This window comes from Hylobates moloch, unplaced genomic scaffold (assembly GCF_009828535.3).
Source record: "Hylobates moloch isolate HMO894 unplaced genomic scaffold, HMol_V3 SCAFFOLD_6, whole genome shotgun sequence".
NCBI classification, from domain to species: domain Eukaryota; kingdom Metazoa; phylum Chordata; class Mammalia; order Primates; family Hylobatidae; genus Hylobates; species Hylobates moloch.
This window is the reverse complement of record NW_026652281.1, coordinates 21,095,348-21,118,651: the sequence shown is the minus strand read 5'-3', so window position 1 is coordinate 21,118,651 and position 23,304 is coordinate 21,095,348. Positions and strand designations below refer to the sequence as shown.

General features: G+C 35.9%; 1 protein-coding gene across 1 annotated transcript in view; it reads left to right on the top strand.

The window, feature by feature from the left end:
- PRRC1 (proline rich coiled-coil 1) overlaps positions 1 to 22,289 on the top strand; it is a 38,798-nt gene extending 16,509 nt beyond the window's left edge. Inside the window, exons 7-9 of the mRNA XM_032156536.2 lie at positions 4,886 to 4,989; positions 8,906 to 9,008; positions 18,930 to 22,289. Of these exons, the coding sequence (XP_032012427.1) occupies positions 4,886 to 4,989; positions 8,906 to 9,008; positions 18,930 to 19,139 (417 nt within the window). The 3' untranslated portion in view covers positions 19,140 to 22,289. The remainder of the gene's footprint in view (positions 1 to 4,885; positions 4,990 to 8,905; positions 9,009 to 18,929) is intronic.
- The last annotated feature ends 1,015 nt before the right edge of the window (positions 22,290 to 23,304 follow it).

Below are 23,304 nucleotides of genomic sequence, written 5' to 3'. Positions count from 1 at the left end.
TTAAAAATGTGTAAGTTCCAGGAATTCCGTCCTCTCTTTCATACTTTATTTTCCTCTCTTTGTGTTATTACCAGCATACAGTCATGCAAGAACAAATTAACAGTTCATTGGCAGACAAACATCTTTCTCACCTTGAAAAAAAAAGAAAAAACCAAAGGAAACTCCAGCAAATTCTTTGACCTCCCTTCCTCTATAACTTAATGATCTATTTTGCTTCCTTTTGCTGCTAAACTCCAAAGAGTTGCCAGCACTTTTCTAGTATGCTTTTCACATTCAGTTAAGTCTAACTCAGTTAGGCTTTCATGTCCAGCACTCTACTGATAGTGCTTTCAGGCTCATGCTAATGTTCTCCATCTTATTTGACTTATCAGAGGCTTTTGAGACAGTTGATCATGTACTTCTTTTTAATGCTTTTTTCACTTGACTTCCAGGATACCACATTTTAGTTCTTCCCTCCTTCATTTATTGCTCGCTCCTTCTGTACTCCCTTTGCTGATTCCTCCTCTTCTCTCTAGTCTTCTGATGGTCACCTTCTCCTTGTCAATTCACTCTCAGACTATCCCATGGCTTTAAATACCGTCTCTGTGCTGACAGTTCCAAATTTATATCTCCACCTGAGACCTTCCTGTAGACTCTTGATTTAGATATAAGTTGCCTTTTTGACAAGTTTACTTGAATATCTCAAACTTAGTATGTCTAGAACGAAACTTCTTTCCTCCACACTTGCTCCCTCTAGCCTTCTTCACCTTAATTGATGGTAGTTCTATCCTTCCGTTTTCTCAGGCAAGAAACCTTGGAGTCAGCCCTGAATTCTCTCATTATCCACTTCTAATCCATCAAGAAATCTTATTTGTAAGACAGACCATTCTTGTTTTTCAACATAATTATGTTCTATAAGGTTGCTACAGACTGAATTCGTGAATACTGAGCCATTGCTCCCAGGGGAGATATGATGGTTAGGTTCCTGTGGGTCTCTGGTCACATTTTTGCCAACCTGTCAATACATAACTTTGTTCTATGCCTCTTTCTGTTTAAATACATTTTTATACACATACATGCACATATTTTTGATTCATTAATATTGAACTCTCACAGTCAACAGTAGTATAACTCATGCTTGAATGCAGCTTATTTAACACACTCGTTTTCTCAGTAAGGCACATCATAGTCTTCTTGTGCTTAGGAACACGACAGCACTCCAGCACTACACTTGGGGGCCATTTGAAAACAGCAGTTAACATCAACAAACACAAAGATGCAAAAAAGAGGTGCTAAATAGACCCCAAAAAGGATACCTGTTTACATTACGTCAGCTGAAAGAAGACGGGGCACTGCCTTGTTCAACCTCAGCTAGGAGTGTATGCATCAGGCAACTCAAATTTCTCATAGCTCTGTGCATGTCCAATTTTGAGATTATAAATAAATTTCATGTGTAGTCAAATTCATAATTATGTGGAATCCACAGAAATAACAGGATCAACTGTATTTATGTTTAAGGAGAAACTCATTTTCATTATGACATTCTGCTATTTTATTTAAAGGAGCTTATAATAGCCTGCATTTATTGATAACATCCCCTGAGCCAGGCACATAGACCCTTTACCTGCATTCATTTGATGTGTGTAAAGCATTAGAATGAGGTAATTGAGATAGCATATTTCATTGGGAAAAAAGTCTGTTGCATTAATTATAATTAGTCACAACACAAACCCACACTGACACTAGATTAATTTTAATTTTACTAGGTAGTGCTACATAAGTTTGAGGTGTTCTTTGAATTGTGTTTAGTACTTTATTTAAATAGAATATGAAGCCCTTTTCTTTTACACATATGCATACTCACATACCACAAAACCACTTTTCTATATTAGGGGCTATTAGGCAGTAGTTATACCGTATCTAAATGTAATGCGTTATATATAATATGAATTAAATTACATGTTTTCTGCCTTTTCACTTTTTACAGTGGTCTGTCCTTACACACAGAGCAGAGCTGCCAAAAGCACATGCACTTTGAAATACTTCTTCTCTCTAGTAGGTTTCTCTTGAATTTGAGCCCCAGAGTACGTTGCCAATAAGAGTTTCTTCGGTGGTAGGTGTTTGGACTTCATAAAATTTAGCAAAGCTAACTGACGGCTGGAGGGTTTGAATTTAATCTAGAAAGGAAAAAAAAATACAGTAAATGGGTAAAATAAGTATGTATACATAATAATTTTACATTAAACTAGTTATATATATATATAAGATAAACCGTAAGCATTCATATGGGCGAGTTTTACTTGAAAGACTAGAACAAGTCACATACTTAGATTGAGAATGTATTTGAAAGTTTCCCAAGAGGTTTTGCAAGTTGGAAAGAGTTTATAGGTCTGAGAAGGAAGACTTTTCAAGATTTAGTTGCAGAGAGTAAACTGAAAAAAATCCTGAGTAGAAATAGATTATTAGACAAAATGGTGAGTATATTTCACTGAAATTAGAGACTAAAACAAGGGTTTTCTGTAAATTGTGAAGCATTGTATAAATGTGATATGGAAGTTGGTAACCTTATTTGATGGAAATTATTGTAGTTGCATTTATCTTTTTATAATAGCATTTGACAGATTATTTTTGCTGCTGATTTTTATCCTTCAAATGTACACATATAAATTTTTTCCACAATTTTCAGTACAAGCTCAAAACTAAAATTCATGGAAACTAATATATAAGAAAGTGATTTGTAAATTTGTCAGCTTTTTATTTTTTTTTTTTCAGAAACAGTAGAGGGAGCTTAATGAGAAGAAAAATAATGTAGAATCTTAGAGTATAAAATGTTAACCTGTTTTTGTTCTCCCCAATCAGATTTTATTTGAAGTAAATGGGTTTTCTGAACTAACGTTGCCTTTTAAAAATAGGAAATTATTTAAGGAAGTAAATCTGTTCAGCCAAAATTAAAGTTAGGAAGCTTCTAGAACTTTTATGCCAGGTATTAACTTTATTGAAAAGCCAGTTGTAGTTATGACTACTGTTTTATATAGTTTTATATTCAACAAATATAATATCTATAAGCATTTATGAAAATATATAAAATTTTAACTGTTCACTGAACCAAGTTGCTTAGTATAAGCTCTTAGAGTACAATATTGTTCCTCAGTTCTGAAATGATTATTTTAATATGGTCTCTAAACTACCTAATTCTTGATCTCTTATATTGCTAAAAAACAAAATCTTATTCTCAAAACATTGGTAGGGACTAATATTAAAATGTCTGTATTTGTAACTCCAAAAGAGGCCACATTTAATTAATGTAGTGGTCAGAGGAAAAAGAAAGGCCAGATATAACCCCGTTTTCATTTTCTTATGGATTTTATAAACAAAAAAGAAACTTGTCTACCTAGCTTATTATCCTATTTCTTGCAGGAACTAATTAATTTTAATTAAATATTTTGTGAATCCTATGAAGTATAAAGCTCTGTGCTGTAGGATAGTGAAAAATGAACAAGCTTAGTCTCTGTTCCCTGGAAGCATAAAATCTAGGAATATTTTGTTGTGGTGCATAGCTGAGATATCACCTTCAAAGGGTTAGGGGATGAATCTCTATACATCTTACTAATCCCTTAATAGTTTTTACGGAATTAATGTTTACTTAAGCTTTTTTAAGATCAAACTTTAGCCATAACTGCCTCCTGGGAGGAGTGAATTAGGCAAATTTGTAACATCCGGTATAAATAATTAAGTTCATCTTATCTGTTAACATTGCTTTCAAAATCAACAGCTGCCTCTTTAAGTGTTACTAGATTTGGTGATGCCATATTTACACTATTTGTATTCTTAACATTGACCACATAGGCCTTCAGAGCATTTATTTTTTTCTTTGTTCAGTTTTTTATGTGGTAAGTTCTTATTGAACACCTGTTAAGTTAGGCACTGTGCCGGAAACTAGAGATAGAAGAGTGAGCAAAAATATACAATCTTGGTTTTATTGTACTTTAAATCCTATCATTATCTTTACAAGCTAGTATCTTTAATTGTCTTACACGTTGTCATACAGTTGTCACTTTTTCCTTTTTATTTCAGTTGTCTCTGAAATAGTTTTCTCGAGATGCGTCCTAGCCTTCTTAATTTTCATTTGCATAAGAATTGACCATTTAATCTGATATTCTCTGTTTACCTCTGCTGTCCTTATAAAAATTATCCATGGCTACTTTTGTTCAGACTTTTTATCTTAACACATGTTCATCACATTGTTCATGGTCACCTTTTATGAAGGGATTCAGATAAAAGCAATAAACAGAAACCTTTTCCCTCAGTAATCCAGCTTTTAGTTTTCTATTACATATAATCAGTTCATGTCTTTAATGGTAATTATTTTGTTGAATAAGCTGTGGTGTAATGTATACATTTGCAGCTTTTTATTTTAACTGGTCATTTTGGTGCATGTATATTTAAAAGGAATCAGAAGAAAGAGAAAAACATATTTATTATTGATATGATTGCCTACCTAAAAAATTCAAGCGAGAATTAACTGCAAAACTGCCAGAACTGGTAAAAACTTTGTATGTGGTAAGATGGTCTCTTGCCAGATCAACTTTAGAAAATGGTTTTCTTAAATTATTTAATAGTAATAATCAATGAGAAAATGTAATATAAAAATAATCCACAATAGCAACCAACATCATAATGCATATGGAATAATCTGGAAGGCGTACCCCAAACTGTTGATACTAAGGAAATGTAATTGTATTTGTCATTTTTTACTCTACATTTTTGTATTGTTTGAACGTTTCCAGTGAGTATATATATGTGTTTGTGTATACATGTATGCATGTATTACTTGTGTAATCATAAATTAGTATATTTAGTATTTAATAATTTGAAATGGTTTCTAACCTCTGCCATTGTTGTTTAGGGTGCTCAGGAACGGATAGATAGCTTGCGTCGAACCGGGGTGATCCATGAAAAACAGACAGCTGTGTCAGTAGAAAACTTCATTGCAGAATTGCTGCCTGACAAGTAAGAAGTGTATTATGTTTCTCTTGGAAGCAAAATCTAATTGGGTCTGGGAGTTGGCACTGAATACTTAGCAAAAAGTGTCTCCTGTTTTATAACCAGAGAGAAAAGTATATTTTGATGCTGGCTATATCACTTAACTAGCTGTGTGTCCTGCATGGCTTAGCTGGCATTTCTATCCTTGTGTCTCTTTTTTAATTATAAAATGGAGATGGTCATGCCTGCTTTCCGAGATCATGCTAATAATTAATAAAACGGCACTAAGTATAAGATGATAGATTTGTTGTGGATATAATTGACCATGAGTAGCAAACACAGTTATTCACATAGTTATTCAAAGTGGAATGTATGGGCAAGAAGGCCTGATGGCATTCTCTAGGTTTGAGTTTCTAGTGAGCACTATCTCTCCTGTACTCATAATAGTTTAGAAAAACCTCCAGACAGCATAATTTATCATTGTTTTTCAGGTGGCTTTTTATGGGAAAAATTTTTAATTTGCTTTATTGATTTATATTAAAATAACTTCCCTTTGTTGAAATCTACCTTCTTTTGTAATTGCATTGTGGTTTTGTTGTTTTTATTTTTTATTTGTTTGTTCAGTGTTGAATAACAATGGGCATAGCATTTTGTCGCTTGTAATATGCAAAATATATCCTCCAACTTTGAGGCATATTATAGGCCAGTGGGAGAGAAGATACATGTACACAGATGAGCAGTTTTAAGTAATTGTATAAAAGGAAACAATTTTTTGCGGACAGGAAATATATAAAATTTCAGTGGAGGTAATGCTGTGGAGATAGTGTCAGGTGAAATTCATGAATAATTAGGGCTTGAACTGGATTTTGAAGAAGAGGTGAAACTTGGCCAAATGAAACAAAGGAGGTAGGATGTTTTGGGTGGAGAAAAAGTTTGAAGGTAATTGAAATGTATTCTGGGGTCAGTGATGATATCAACTTGGCTGAAGGTTTGTTGGATGGGAAATCAAGAAGTGACATGGGGACAAATTGTGAAGAGCTCTGAATTCTAGGTTGATAAGTTTCAACTTTCTGTGTAAGCACTGAGAAACCATCCAGTGATTGTTGTCATTTTTTCTATTAACCTGTTACTGTTGATTTAATAATTAACATTAGAAATTACAATATGCCTTTTTGATATAAAAAAATTATAACTTGTGATAATACTAGTACTACTTTTAATACTATTCACTCCCTTTTCACGTTTTGCAGTATCATTAAGTATTTTAATTCTGCATGTATTTTAAGCTCTTAAGACAGAACTAGTAATGTTCTTTGCAGTCAGTATTTGTTTGTTTTTTCTCTGCTTTCTTGCATTTCTGTTTTTCTGTCTGGGGTCATTCTTCTTCGAAAGGAAGCCTAAAGTACTTCCTTTGATGATACATTATAGTTCAGAGCTGCTCACTACCAAATCTTTCAGCTTTTGTTTATCTGAAAGTGCTTTAATTCACCTTTATTTTTGCTGGATGTAGAAGTCTATGTCTATGTTGGCAGTTTCTTTTCTTTCAGAACTTTAGAAATGTCATGGTACTGTTTTCTGGCTTCTGTCATTTCTGTTAAAAAGTCATCTCTCCATCTTCTTGTATATTGTCCCTGTGAAGATAATATGTTGTTTTCTCTGGCTGCTTTTAGGATTTTCTCTGTCGTTTTATTTTTTTTGCGGTTTTAGTATGGTATGATTATATGTATCTGCTTGCTTGCTTGCTCTCATAATTATTTTTTGTGGATTCACTGAGCTTCTTGATTCTGTGGATTAGTATCTTCAGTTTTGGAAATTCTTTACAATTATGTCCTCAAAACTTGCTTCTGGCCCATTTCTCTCCCTTCTCTTTGTAGGACCTTAATTACATGCCCATTCACCTTTGACAGTGTCTCACATTGTCAGGTTTTTTCCCCCACTCTTTTTTTCCTCTCTGTTCTTTAGTTTTGACATTTTCTATTCACCTGTCTTCAGGTTCACTAATCCTGCCTTATGCTGTGTCCAGCCTGTTGTTAAACTCTTAAATAGAGTTCTTACCTTTTAAAATATAGGTTCAATGTATCTCTTGAATGCCTGTATCTTTAAATGTAGTTGAACTATCTTTACCTCTTTTTTCTTGAATATATGAACCATAGTTACTTTTAAATCCTCATCTACTGATTCCAATATCAGGGTCACTTGTGGTCTGTGTTAGTCTCCTTTTTCCTTTTGGTTTGAATATATGGTGCTGTCTCTGAATGCATAGTAATCTTTGAAAACCATTGTTTAGAAAACAAAACTCTAGAGTCTTTAAGTGATCTTGAGAAGGTTCATCCTTTCCTCTATAATAATAAACACAATTGTAGGCGTGTGAGGAAGGGGAGGGTAATGTAGTGTACTTCAGTCACAGTCTGAGCTGAGTCAAGGCTAGGTCAGTGTTCTAAGGTATATTCACTGGCATCATAGAAAAAACTCTCCTCATACCTTCAGTAACACTTTTTAGGATGTCCACACCTGAAAGCTTGGTTGGTTAGTATGTTATTCACCATAGACATTATTGTCTGCAAATTATGCAAAATAAAGCAAAATAAAATTTAGCTAAGCTTGACTTTATGGAGGCTTCACAAATACATTATCTCGATTGAGAAAGTTGTTGTAGTAAAATACAAAATATCTATTAGTCTACCAAATAAAATAAATGTCATTATTTAATGTTTTTAATTTTAAACAGTTTTAGGATATGAACACTGTAGACATTATAAAGTGCCATTTCAGTATTCAGCAAAGTTACTTATGTTACTGTATATTTTACTTTGTTGTTTTTTTGAATGTGTAAATAAGTCTCCTAATCCATTTTATATTTCATTGCATTTTATTAGATTTACATTAAAAAATAGGCATTAAACATTTTCCTGCTTCATATCCTTTTACTGTTTAAATTCATGTTGTGAGGGTATCTGGTTGTTTCATGATTTGGGTTAGCTAAAATTTGGGTAGTACTACAGTTGTTTTCACTTTTAAGTCATTTTTAAAATATATCATTTTGTATAATATATAAGTCTCTTTAAATGAAGAGAAGTTTCCTGGATTTCATGAGGCTGTTTTCAAAGATTGATTCATTGTGAATAATTCAGAAATTGTGATTAGAAGGATTTATTATTAATGAAGAGAGTATTTGTTATTATTTCCTCAGAGTGAGCTTATTTTTTAATTCGTTAGTAACTTAGTTGAGTACATATTCATGATAGAGTTTGTATTATAAAATTTCCCATATTTTAGCAAGTGACAATTGAAAAATATTACTCATTATAAGCTGTTTGCATATTCAATGTATGTAAATTTACGTGTTGCATATTTGAGTACCCTTACTTTCATTATTCTCTCTTCCCATGGAAAGGAAGCTTTCCATGATAAGTATTTTTAAATTATTTTTTGTTTGTGGTTATTGTCTATTTTTTCCTCTTAGAATTAATAGAGTAATTTTATCTGTTTTTTTTTTCTTTTTTTTTTTTTTTTTTTTTTTGAGACCGAGTCTCACTCTGCCACCCAGGCTGGAGTACAGTGGCGCGATCTCGGCTCACTGCAAGCTCCGCCTCCTGGGTTCATGCCATTCTCCTGCCTCAGCCTCTTCGAGTAGCTGGGACTACAGGCGCCCGCCACCACGCCCGGCTAATTTTTTGTATTTTTAGTAGAGACAGGGTTTCACCATGGTCTCGATCTCCTGACCTCGTGATCCACCCGCCTCGGCCTCCCAAAGTGCTGGGATTACAAGCGTGAGCCACTGCGCCCGGCCTGTCTGTTGTTTTTATGAATTGTCCTTTTGCAAATTGGTAAGTTCCTTTTTGAAATCTGTTCTATCTGAATAATAGTACTTGTTTTTTGTTTTTGTTTGTTCATGATTTTTATTTGGCATATAAACCATTTGAAACTCGTAATTCTGTTGCAGATGGTTTGACATTGGTTGTTTGGTGGTTGAAGATCCTGTTCATGGCATTCATCTAGAAACATTTACACAAGCCACACCAGTGCCTTTGGAATTTGTACAGCAGGTTGGTTTTCTCCTTTGCTTTTTCATTATGCTGCAGAGAAACTTACAATATTGTTTTCAGAATAAAAATTTGTGTTCGATTTTTTGTTAGAAATATGTTCTTGATTTTATTTCAGTCATTTTTCTTATAGTATTTTTCCTTGTTTTTAATTTCCTGATCCTTCCATATTGTTTTAGTACCTTCCTCCTTTTGTTTTCCAGGTGTCTTTGAAAGGTAATACATTACATGGTTAATCATTATTTCTCTCCTTTTTTTCTTTGTTTTTACTCTGAGTTCTGGAAAAGATTTACCTTTTCTAGTTGTTTTATATCCACCTTTCGTTTGCTTTCCCTTTTACTCACATTTCACTTCCGCTGTTATCTCCATTTCCCTTTTCCTTGATTTGATTGTCCTCCTGTTCATCTTTAGTGAAGTCAACATTAGAAACCTTATAGGCACGTGTCTTTAGGTTTTTGGCTGAAAAATGGACCTAATAGTGTACCTATCCACACAGTTTCCAGGAGAATGTAAGTATAAATGATAATCCTTATTCCTTTTTTTTTTTTTTTTGGTATGTTTTCTCTAATCCTTTCATGAACAAAATGGAATATAAATATATACTTGCATTGGAATCTCTGTGCTCTTAAGTGGGATTCTATTGACTTTTTTCTGTCATTAATTTCATAAAATTTTTGTTACAGTTGTACTTTGTACAGTGTTAAATATCATTTCAAAACTGCCTTTCAAACTTACTTGGGACATGAAGGCATTTGAGAATCTAAGAAAACTACTGGGCTGTCTCCCAAGAAAAATGCTGTATGTGTACTTTCGTAGAACTTTGGCATATGTATTCACATAATCCCTAAAAGTAGCCTCTGGCCTACTTATTACAGTTTAGAAAGGGGGCTAAGAATTGATGCTTGGAATTTGAAATTTTACTGAAACTTTTATTTATACCATAATTTCTTTTCAGAACTTGAAGAAAACCTTTTTATAGATACTAAAACATTACACTCATTTCAATATGAAGGTGATTAAAAGACTGTAAGTGAATACTATGCATACTGTTATGCCAATAAATTAGAAAAATTAGGTGAAAGGGTGGATTTTCTAGGAAAATAGAAGTTTTGCCATAGTTGAGTATTAGGTTGAACCAAATGACATTGTTGCCTTTGATGGTCAGAAATAGTTATATATTGTCAGTTTCATGAGATTCAGCTTAATTGAAGCATTAAAGTGGAAGAACTTTATGTAACTAAAAAAAAAAAAAATCACTGAGTACCAATGGTGTTATAAGTGAGTTCTACAAAATGTTCAGAGATGATTCTCTTGCTGTATGAGGTATCAAAAATAGAGGTAGAGAGGTTTCCAGTTCATTCTGTGAGACTAGCCTCTTTTAACTTTAAATGAAATTATAGTGCAAAGAACTAAATGTCAAAACCATTGGGAAAATTAATAAAATTCAGAAATGTATTAGAAGAACATTGTATCCTGACCATGAAAGATTTGTCCCAAGAACAGCAGAATGGTTCAACAATAGTAAATTTATGTAATTCAGAGAGGGTGGAGCCAAGATGGCCGAATAGGAACGGCTCCAGTCTACAGCTCCCAGCCTGAGTGACACAGAAGACGGGTGATTTCTGCATTTCTGATTGAGGTACCAGGTTCATCTCACTAGGGAGTGCCAAACAGTGGGTGCAGGACAGTCGGTGCAGCGCACTGCGCGCGAGCCGAAGCAGGGCGAGGCATTGCCTCACTCGGGAAGTGCAAAGCATCAGGGAGTTCCCTTTCCTAGTCAAAGAAAGGGATAACAGATGGCACCTGGAAAATCGGGTCAGTCCCACCCTAATACTGTGCTTTTCCAATGGGCCTGGAAAACGGCACACCAGGAGATTGTGTCCTGCACCTGGCTCAGAGGGTCCTATGCCCACGGAGTCTCACTGATTACTAGCACAGCAGTCTGAGATCAAACTGCAAGGCGGCAGCGAGGCTGGGGGAGGGGTGCCCACCATTGCCCAGGCTTGTTTAGGTAAACAAAGCAGCCAGGAAGCTCGAACTGGGTGGAGCCCACCACAGCTCAAGGAGGCCTGCCTGCCTCTGTAGGTTCCACCTCTGGGGGCAGGGCACAGACAAACAAAAAGTCAGCAGGAACCTCTGCAGACTTAAATGTCCCTGTCTGACTGACAGGTTTGAAGAGAGTAGTGGTCTCCCAGCACGCAGCTGGAGATCTGAGAATGGACAGACTGCCTCCTAAAGTGGGTCCCTGACCCCCGAGCAGCCTAACTGGAAGGCACCCCCCAGTAGGGACAGACTGACACCTCACTTGGCCCGGTACTCCTCTGAGACAAAACTTCCAGAGGAACTATAAGACAGCTGAATTGGTGGTCTCACGAAAATCCGCTGTTCTGCAGCCACTGCTGCTGACACCCAGCCAAACAGGGTCTGGAGTAGACCTCTAGCAAACTCCAACAGACCTGCAGCTGAGGGTCCTGTCTGGTAGAAGGAAAACTAACAGAAAGGACATCCACACCAAAAACCCATCTGTACATCACCATCATCAAAGACAAAAAGCAGATAAAACCACAAAGATGGGGAAAAAACAGAGCAGAAAAACTGGAAACTCTAAAAAGCAGAGCACCTCTCCTCCTCCAAAGGAATGCAGTTCCTCACCAGCACGGAACAAAGCTGGACAGAGGATGACTTTGACGAGCTGAGAGAAGAAGGCTTCAGACGATCAAACTACTCCTAGCTATGGGCAGAAGTTCAAAACAATAGCAAAGAAGTTAAAAACTTTGAAAAAAAAAATGAGACGGATGGATAACTAGAATAACCAGTGGAGAGAAGGGCTTAAAGGAGCTGATGGAGCTGAAAGCCAAGTATCGAGAACTAGGCGAAGATTGCAGATGCCTCGGTAGCTGATGCAATCAACTGGAAGAAAGGGTATCAGTGATGGAAGATGAAATGAATGAAATGAAGCGAGAAGGGAAGTTTAGAGAAAAAAGAATAAAAAGAAACAAAGCCTCCAAGAAATTTGGGACTATGTGAAAAGACCAAACCTACGTCTGATTGGTATACCTGAAAATGATGGGGAGAATGGAACCAAGTTGGAAAACACTCTGCAAGATATTATCCAGGAGAACTTCCCCAATCTAGCAAGGCAAGCCAACATTCAGATTCAGGAAATATAGAGAATGCCACAAAGATACTCCTCCAGAAGAGCAACTGCAAGACACAAAATTGTCAGATTCACCAAAGTTGAAATGAAGGAAAAAATGTTAAGGGCAGCCAGAGAGAAAGGTCGGGTTACCCACAAAGGGAAGCCCATCAGACTAACAGCTGATCTCTTGGCAGAAACTCTACAAGCCAGAAGTGAGTGGGGGCTGATATTCAACATTTTTAAAGAAAAGAATTTTCAACCCAGAATTTCATATCCAGCCAAACTAAGCTTCATAAGTGAAGGAGAAATAAAATACTTTACAGACAAGCAAATGCTGAGTGATTTTGTCACCACCAGGCCTGCCCTAAAAGAGCTCCTGAAGGAAGCACTAAACATGGAAAGGAACAACCAGTGCCAGCCCCTGCAAAAACATGCCAAATTGTAAAGACCATCGAGGCTAGGAAGAAACTACATCAACTAACGAGCAAAATAACCAACTAACATCATAATGACAGGATCAGATTCACACATAACAATATTAATTTTAAATGTAAATGGGCTAAATGGTCCAATTAAAAGACACAGACAAACTGGATAAGGAGTCAAGACCCATCAGTTTGCTGTATTCAGGAAGCCCATCTCACGTGCAGAGACACACATAGACTCAAAATAAAGGGATGGAGGAAGAGCTATCAAGCAAATGGAAAACAAAAAAAGGCAGGGGTTGCAATCCTAGTCTCTGATAAAATAGACTTTAAACCAACAAAGATCAAAAGAGACAAAGAAGGCCATTACATAATGGTAAAGGGATCAATTCAACAAGAAGAGCTAACTATCCTAAATATATATGCACCCAACACAAGAGCACCCAGATTCATAAAGCAAGTCCTGAGTGACCTACAAAGGGACTTAAACTCCCATACAATAATAATGGGAGATTTTAACACCCCACTGTCAACATTAGACAGATCAACGAGACAGAAAGTTAACAAGGATATCCAGGAATTGAACTCAGCTCTGCAGCAAGTTGACCTAATAGACATCTACAGAACTCTCCACCCCAAATCAACAGAATAAACATATTTTTCAGCACCACACCACACCTATTCCAAAATTGACCACATAGTTGGAAGTAAAGCTCTCCTCAGCAAATATAAAAGAACAGAAATTATAACAAACTGTCTCTCAGACCACAGTGCAATCAGACTAGAACTCAGGATTAAGAAACTCACTCAAAACTGCTCAACTACATGGAAACTGAACAACCTTCTCCTGAATGACTATTGGGTACATAATGAAATGAAGGCAGAAATAAAGATGTTCTTTGAAACCAACGAGAACAAAGACACAACATACCAGAATCTCTGGGACACATTCAAAACAGTGTGTAGAGGGAAATTTATAGCACTAAATGCCCACAAGAGAAAGCAGGAAAGATCCAAAATTGACACCCTAACATCACAATTAAAAGAACTAGAAAAGCAAGAGCAAACACATTCAAAAGCTAGCAGAAGGCTAGAAATAACTAAAATCAGAGCAGAACTGAAGGAAATAGAGACACAAAAAACCCTTCAAAAAATTAATGAATCCAGGAGCTGGTTTTTTGAAAAGATCAACAAAATTGATGGACCGCTAGCAAGACTAATAAAGAAGAAAAGAGAGAAGAATCAAATAGATGCAATAAAAAACGAAAAAGGGGATATCACCACCGATCCCACAGAAATACAATCTACCATCAGAGAATACTACAAACACCTCTATGCAAATAAGCTAGAAAATCTAGAAGAAATGGATAAATTCCTCGACAAATACACCCTCCCAAGACTAAACCAGGAAGAAGTTGAATCTCTGAATAGACCAATAACAGGCTCTGAAATTGTGGCAATAATCAATAGCTTACCAACCAAAAAGAGTCCAGGACCTGATGGATTCACAGCTGAATTCTACCAGAGGTACAAGGAGGAACTGGTACCATTCCTTCTGAAACTATTCCAATCGATAGAAAAAGAGGGAATCCTCCCTAACACATTTTATGAAGCCAGCATCATCCTGATACCAAAGCCTGGCAGAGACATAAGCAAAAAAGAGAATTTCAGACCAATACCCTTGATGAACATTGATGCAAAAATCCTCAATAAAATACTGGCAAACCAAATGCAGCAGCACATCAAAAAGCTTATCCACCATGATCAAGTGGGCTTCATCCCTGGGATGCAAGGCTGGTTCAACATATGCAAATCAATAAATGTAACCCAGCATATAAACCGAACCAAAGACAAAAACCACATGATTATCTCAATAGATGAAGAAAAGGCCTTTGACAAAATTCAACAACCCTTCATGCTAAAAACTCTCAATAAATTAGGTACTGATGAGACGTATCTCAAAATAATAAGCTATCTATGACAAACCCACAGCCAATATCACACTGAATGGGCAAAAACTGGAAGCATTCCCTTTGAAAACTGGCACAAGACAGGGATGCCCTCTCTCACCACTCCTATTCAACATAGTGCTGGAAGTTCTGGCCAGGGCAGTCAGGCAGGAGAAGGAAATAAAGGGTATTCAATTAGGAAAAGAGGAAGTCAAATTGTCCCTGTTTGCAGATGACATGATTGTATATCTAGAAGACCCCATCATTTCAGCCCAAAATCACCTTAAGCTGATTAGCAACTTCAGCAAAGTCTCAGGATACAAAATCAATGTACAAAAATCACAAGCATTCTTGTACACCAATCACAAACAGCCAAATCATGAGTGAACTCCCATTCACAATTGCTTCAAAGAGAATAAAATACCTAGGAATCAAACTTACAAGGGATGTGAAGGACCTCTTCAAGGAGAACTACAAACCACTGCTCAATGAAATCAAAGAGGATACAAACAAATGGAAGAACATTCCATGCTCATGGGTTGGAAGAATGAATATCATGAAAATGGCCATACTGCCCAAGGTAATTTATAGATTCAATGCCATCCCCATCAAGCTACCAATGACTTTCTTCACAGAATTGGAAGAAACTAAAGTTCATATGGAACCAAAAAAGAGCCCACATTGCCAAGTCAATCCTAAGCCAAAAGAACAAAGCTGGAGGCATCATGCTACCTGACTTCAAACTATACTACAAGGCTACAGTAACCAAAACAGCATGGTACTGGTACCACAACAGAGACATAGATCAATGGAACAGACCAGAGCCCTCAGAAATAATGCTGCATATCTACAACTATCTGATCTTTGACAAACCTGACAAAAACAAGAAATGGGGAAAAGATTCCCTATTTAATAAATGGTGCTGGGAAAACTGGCTAGCCATATGTAGAAAGCTGAAACTGGATCCCTTCCTTACACCTTATAGAAAAATTAATTCAAGATGGTTTAAAGACTTAAATGTTAGACCTAAAACCATTAAAATCCTACAAGAAAACCTAGGCAATACCATTCAGGACATAGGCATGGGCAAGGACTTCATGTCTAAAACACCAAAAGCAATGGCAACAAAAGCCAAAATTGACAAATGGGATCTCATTAAACTAAAGAGCTTCTGCACAGCAAAAGAAACTACCATCAGAGTCAACAGGCAACCTACAGAATGTGAGAAAATTTTTGCAACTTACTCATCTGACAAAGGGCTAATATCCAGAATCTACAATGAACTCCAAGAAATTTACAAGAAAAAACCCCATCAAAAAGTGGGCAAAGGACATGAACAGACACTTCTCAAAAGAAAACATTTATGCAGCCAAAAAACACATGAAAAAATGCTCATCATCACTGGCCATCAGAGAAATGCAAATCAAAACCACAGTGAGATACCATCTTACACCAGTTAGAATGGCCATCATTAAAATGTCAGGAAACAGGTGCTGGAGGGGATGTGGATAAATAGGAACACTTTTACACTGTTGGTGGGACTGTAAACTAGTTCAACCATTGTGGAAGTCAGTGTGGTGATTCCTCAGGGATCTAGAACTAGAAATACCATTTGACCCAGCCATCCCATTACTGGGTATATACCCAAAGGACTGTAAATCATGCTGCTATAAAGACACATGCACACGTATGTTTATTGCAGTACTATTCACAATAGCAAAGACTTGGAACCAACCCAAATGTCCAACAACGATAGACTGGATTAAGAAAATGTGGCATATATACACCATGGAATACTATGCAGCCATAAAAAATGATGAGTTCGTGTCCTTTGTAGGGACATGGATGAAACTGGAAACCATCATTCTCAGTAAACTATCACAAGGACAAAAAACCAAACACTGCATGTTCTCACTCATAGGTGGGAATTGAACAATGAGAACTCATGGACACAGGAAGGGGAACATCACACTCCGGGGACTGTTGTGGGTTGGGGGGAGTGGGGAGGGACAGCATTAGAAGATACACCTAATGCTAAATGACGAGTTAATGGGTGCAGCAAAACAACATGGCACATGGATACATATGTAACAAACCTGCACATTGTGCATATGTACCCTAAAACCTAAAGTATAATAATAATAAAAAAAATTTATGTAATTCAGTACATGAACATCTGCAGTGCAAGGAGAAAAAAGATTTTGATAAGAGTTGAAGGTATTTGCTAGAAATAATCATACTAATAGCTCTTAGCTAACTAGTATTAGACGGGTATGTGTGTACTACAAAATCAAAGCAAACTTCAGATCTAATAAATAAAACACTGGAAACGTTATAATTATGAGGATGCTCCTGTCACTGCCACTGTTAACGATGCTGTAGATCTGGGGTCAGCGAACAGTGGCTCATAGCCAAATCTGGCCTGTCATCTGTTTTTGTAATTAAGTTTATTGGAACACACCCATGCCAGTTTGCTTACTTATTGTTTATAGCTGCTTTTGTACTATAGCAGCAGAACTGAGTAATTGCAACAGAGGATGTCTGGCCCACAAAGCCTAAAATATTTACCATCTGGCTCTTTTCAGAAAAAGTTTGCTGACCCGTGTTAGATGTCTGACCATTGCAAAGGACAATTTTTATGTTGTTTTTAGGAATATATACTAGAAAGAAGTAGACGTGAAAGAATGGAGTGGAGTCGTGTGTACCAGTACCAAAAGATAGCTATTACATATTGCTGAGTAAAAGTCAAAAACAGCACATCTAGTATGATCCCATTTACTAGCAGGCGTGTGTATGTATGTGCTTTAAAATTTTAATAAAAATAGAGAAAAAGGCCTGGAAAGATACACAGCAAACTGTTAATAGTGGTTAATTCTGAATAATGGTATTTAAAGGGTGTTATTTGCTTTTTACTTTGCTTTTTATTCTGTTTTATTTTGTGTCATTTGGTTTTAAAATTTAGAAGATACAAAACTGTGTGCATTGAAATGTCTTTTTATCCTCAGCTATTCAGCTCTCCTCCCTGTTTCTTTTTATTCATTCTGAAATGTTTTACGCTTTTTTATTGTTGGAATTTTTTAATTTAAGGGAATGGAAATCAGCCCTCGAGGTAATTAGAATTACCAGTATATATTAGTAAAAATCTGGAAATAAATTTCATACAATTTGTACTTGTTAAATATAAATGATTCCCCACCCCCATAAAAAACCCCAGCTGTTGTGGATTTTTGCCAATAATATAGAATACCTTGTTTCTAAAAAGTGTGGTCCTTGGCCTAACATCATAAGCAGCACCTAGGAATTTGTTAAAATGCAGATTCTGGGGTCCTAACACAGGACTAGTGAATCAGGAGCTGCATTTTAACAAGATATTCAGGGGATTCATAGGCATGCCATAATTTGAGAAGCACAGTGTTACTGGTGTCTCCGAGGACCTTAGTAGTATATCTGCTGTTTCTCTTCTTTGAAATAAGTGAAATACTGATACTGTAGTATACACATCGCAAGAGAGTACTTAGAGCAGGGGTTCCCAAGTGCCGGACTGTTTGCATCAGATTTACTTGGAAGCTATTTTACGTATGTAATACTGTACTGTTTGTTTTGGAACCAGCTGTAGAGTTTCCAATTCAGTTATCTTGGTGTCTCAGTTATCTGAGTGGGATGTAAAAAACTGGATATTGTTAAAAAAAAAAAAAAGAAACGAGCTCTTCAGGTGATTGTAATACATGGCACATTTGGTAGTCGTATATAACTGTATAGATCCATTCTAGATGTGGCTATACTCCTCTGGACTATACCTAACAACCTGAAACAGAAAAACCACATCATTCTTGGATATCAAACAATGGGTTTATTCTTCTCTCATTCCTTTGTAGATGAATAAATGATTTGAATAGGAGCAAATATGAGTTGGGTCAATTAGGAATGTTACATCAGTGGTTGATGTTGTCCTGGCCTTGATATTATTTGATACATATTAACATGTGAATCACATTTCCAGAGATAATTTCCATAATTGAGCAAGTCTTTTCTGAATGGATTTAAGCCTTAATTTTCAGTTTTCCTCTTTCTGGTTGAAATTTTACTACTATAAAAGATAACTTTGGCACTGATTTTAGTACCAATCTTAGTATTAACCTGGAGTGACACTTAATTTAGAACTAGAACTCAAATCTTCCGACTGTTAGCCCCGTTAATGGGGATATTTTTTTAAAAAGTAGATGTGCATAATGTTATATTGATTGTGTTCTAGCCTTGTAACTTGATATAGTTGGCAGCCTAGCTGTATTTCTCAGAGTTTGTCATAATCTATATTTAAAATAACATGAAACACTTTGAAATGTCACTTATAGCTAGTTCCAATGATATTTTTAAATGTATTGTAAGTAATATCAATTTCATCTTTCCATAGGCTCAAAGTCTAACTCCCCAGGACTACAATCTGAGGTGGTCAGGCCTTTTGGTGACAGTGGGTGAAGTCCTGGAAAAGAGTTTACTGAATGTCAGCCGGACTGATTGGCACATGGCATTTACTGGGATGTCTCGTCGGCAGATGATCTACAGTGCAGCCAGAGCAATAGCAGGCATGTATAAACAGCGCCTGCCACCCAGGACACTGTGAGAGGAGACTTACCTAGGAGACTGAGACTTTCCCCCACTTTTAGCTTGATGTTAAAGAAGTGGTTGTACCTTCCTAAATCGAATAGTCTAAATGAATCCCGTAGTTTTTATCATTTTCCTGTAGGCTGCAATTTTTCTTTTTCTAGAAAGGCATCGTGTCATTCCAGTAGACAAAAAGAAACAAATCCTTCTTATAGTCGTACCATTTCACCTATCATAGTACTCAAAAAAGAAAATATACAAATATATTTACAGCACAATTTAATATACCAGATTTATAAGGTGGAAATTCATGTGCAGAGACATTTAACTTAATGCCATGTACTTGATTATTTTGTTCTTTAGAGAAGACATTATTAAAGAACATGTTGGTTGAATGTTTATAAAAGCATGATTTGCTTTGGTTTCATCTCTTTTCTGTCAGTCTTTGCCTCCTTTTATATGTGCACACGATCTCAGGGCTGGTGCTGAGCAGCCTGCTCAACAGTCACTATAAGACACCTACTTGTCGGGAGATGTTCCACATTTCTGTGCATGTTTTCAGTAATATGGGCCAAAATAATGGAATTGATCATTTTCTTTTTTGGCCATCATGTACACATATAATCTGGAAAACATACCTTTGTCAATTTTAAACATAACTTTTGGCATTTCCCAGATTTATACTATGAACATTGGGATAATACATTTTATTTTTTCATTGCTATATGACAGCTAAGGGGCAAATGATTCAAGTATATTTTAAATCAGAAGTATTCAAGTTATTTTTGTATAATACTGTTCAGTACTTCCAAGAATAAGCTCTGACAACAGCCATTGTTTCTGCTTCCACTCATATTCTCTACACATTTTAATAGAGAAATTTTTGAGAGGGGGTTACTTTATTGCTTGTGGGATAGTATGTCTCTTCAATTAAGGTTACTTATTTGGTTTGCCTTAAGCATTACTTTTTTTAACTTTGTGCCATTTGGTCTTTACTTTTTATGGATGTTTTCAAAGAAACTATTTTATATTCAATCTAGTTTGTTTAGTCTATTGTATTTCTATTTAGTGGAAGCCTTTTCCCCTCAAATAATATATTTTATCATTTTTGGACTTATATAAATCATAATGAAATAAATTTTTTTCTTAATACTGTTGAACTTTGTATATACAAGTTCAAATAATTTTTTTGAAGATAATTTCTTATATAAATGTAATTTAATTTTTTTACTCTTCTATACGGTTCTTTAGATGTAAAAGAATTAGCACAATCTCTGGCAGTTTTATAAAAGCTGTTGAAGCTCTTGTCCTGCACTGTCTTTAGGTATCACAGGTATCAGGTTTGCTTTGTGTTAATGCCACTTCAAGTCATTATTTGGTTTCTGCTATTTTTTTTTTACCTGAGGATAAGAAGAGTGAATATTAAATATGTTACTTTCCAAGCACTGTATAATGACTGTTCAATGAATATCAGAATTCCATGTCATTAAAAGTCATGAGAGACAGCAGAGAGAGGTTACAGGTTGCCTTGGTGTACTTCTGTCCAGGAGTAACAGGGACAGAATACTTTCTTTCCTTCCTTCAAGTACAAGAAGGCTTTCTCTACCATTTGCTTCTACACTTTATTTTAAAAGCTATCCTTTTCTGGTAGTATTTTATCATGGCAATGGCATGATGACAAAAACAGTCTTTCATTACAGACTGAAGGAAAGCATGTCCTTACTTAAAATAGTTCTGCTACTTTCCCTCCTATTATAAGGAAATTTTACAGATTCTAAAAATATCTTAATTTTTCTTTGATTTTTATTTTACCAAGTCACAGTTGTCTTTTTGATGTTTTGAGAATTGTTCTCATAGAATCACAAATACTGACATTTCATTAGATGATTATTTTCCTGGAATCCCCAAAGTGGCAGAGTTATTCCATGGCTTGGTTGAAGCTAGAAATTTTCCTGCCCCTGGTGACCTGGTAAGCCTTCTGCTCGGAACAGTGTGAGTGGGTGAGGAAGATGAGAGACGGTCAGATGGAAGAGAGAAATACATGAACTGGTCTGGCCTCTCTGGTTCTGTTTTTGGCCCAGAGTTTTTGAAAAGCAGCAGAGCATGACTGACTTCACATGCTCAGCTTTCTCAGCCTTTTGATTATTTTGTTGTCCTTAGATTTCCCTGTTGTAAAAGGGGCAAGAAAAGTAACTCATCGTCTCTAGGCACACCATGGCAGCTTAGCCAGGTAGTCTTAGCGGTGGTGTTTAGGCATAAGATCTGCTGATCATCAGTCTCAGGCCACATTTTCCTTCACTAATCATCCAGCTTGAGTGTTCTGTTCTCTTCCTGCCCATTTCCTTGAAACTCCTGCCCTAGCCTTGGCAGAGGGAGAGTGCTATTTGCTTTTGTTCTGCCTCTGTCTTAGGAAAAGCCATCTTTAATACAGTTCTTCACCACTGTTGGGGTTGTTTTGTGATTTTTTTTTTTTCTTCCGAAGAACTCCTGGTTATTTTGTATTTTAATCCAAATTACTGAATTTTATAAGCTTGTACACATAATATTTAATTAGTGTGAAAGGAAACAAAGAATGCAGGAAAAATAATTTAATATCAACCTCAGTTGACAAGGTGCTCAGATTATTCAATTCGGGATCCTCCTTTTGTTAGGTTTTTGAGACAACCCTAGACCTAAACTGTGTCACAGACTTCTGAATGTTTAGGCAGTGCTAGTAATTTCCTCTTACGATTGTGTTGTTATTACTTTCCCATTCTTTGTTCCTCTTTCTTCTGAAGATTAATGAAGTTGAAAATTGAGGTGGATAAATACAGACAAAAAGACAGTGTGATTGATAGTATAAGTATCTAAAGAGTGCAGATGAAAGTGTGTTATATACATCCATTCAAAATTATGCAAGTTAGTAATTACTCAGGGTTAACTCAATCACTGTTGAATCTACTCTGTTCCTTGGCTAGAAGAAATTATAAACAGGACTTTGTAGTTTGGGAAGTCAAATTGATAATATTCTATGTTCTAAAAGTTGGGCTATACATAAATTATTAAGAAATACGGATTTTTATTCCCAGGATATGGTGTTCATTTTATGATATTACGCAGGATGATGTATTGGGTAAAATCAGTTTTGTAAGTATGTAAATATGTCATAAATAAACAATGCTTTGACTTATTTCCAAAGTTGTATAGTGATTTTTTTTTTTTTAATGCTAGTTTATAGTGAAAGGACGCATATTTCTTTTTACCTAAATTTGTTTCTGGCTGCCAAGAATTCTTGTACAACAGCAACTTAACCACCATCTTTCTGGTGGAACTGTAACATTCACATATACCAGAGTTGCTAACTTCAGGGTGCAAGAACTCAAAATATTTAGAGGAGAGGATACATTGGAGATAAAGGTAATAGGCAAGAATTTAAGGCCTATGGTCATGAGGACACTTCTTGAGTATTGGGTTTTCAAGTAGTTTTATTTCTTAGAGTAGTTTCGCTTCACAGCGGAATTAATTAAAAGGAGGGAAAGTACAGAGATTTCCCATATATCCCCTTCCCCTACATATGCATAGCTTCTTCCCTCTTTATCAACACTCCTCACCACAGTGGTCCATAATCAATGAATAATAATCAGTGAACCTGCATTGACCTACCATCTCCCATAGCCCATAGTTTACCTTAGTTATTCTTAGTGTTGTACATTCTTATGGGTTTAGGCAAATGTATAATGACATGTATCCATCATTATAATATCGTAGGAGATTTTCACTGTCCTAAAAACTCTCCTTGTTTTTCTATCCCCCCATCCCCTGGCAACCACTAATCTTAACTGTCTCTATAGTGTTGCCTTTTCCAGAATGTTATGTAGTCTGAATAATACAGTATGTAGCCTTTTCATATTGGCTTCTTTCATTTAATAATACATATTTAAGATTCTTCCATGTCTTTTCATGGCTTGGTAATTTATTTCTTTTTAGTGCTGAATAATATTCTATCGTCTGGATGTTCCACAGATTACTTATCTGTTTGCCTACTGAAGGACATCTTGGTTGTGTCAAGTTTTGACAGTTTTGAGTAAAGCTGCTATAAACGTCTGTGTGCAGGTGTTTGTATGGACTATTTTTAGCTTATTTGGTTAGTAAATACCAAGGAGTGCCATTGCTGGATGTATGATAAGAGAATGCTTAGTTTTTTA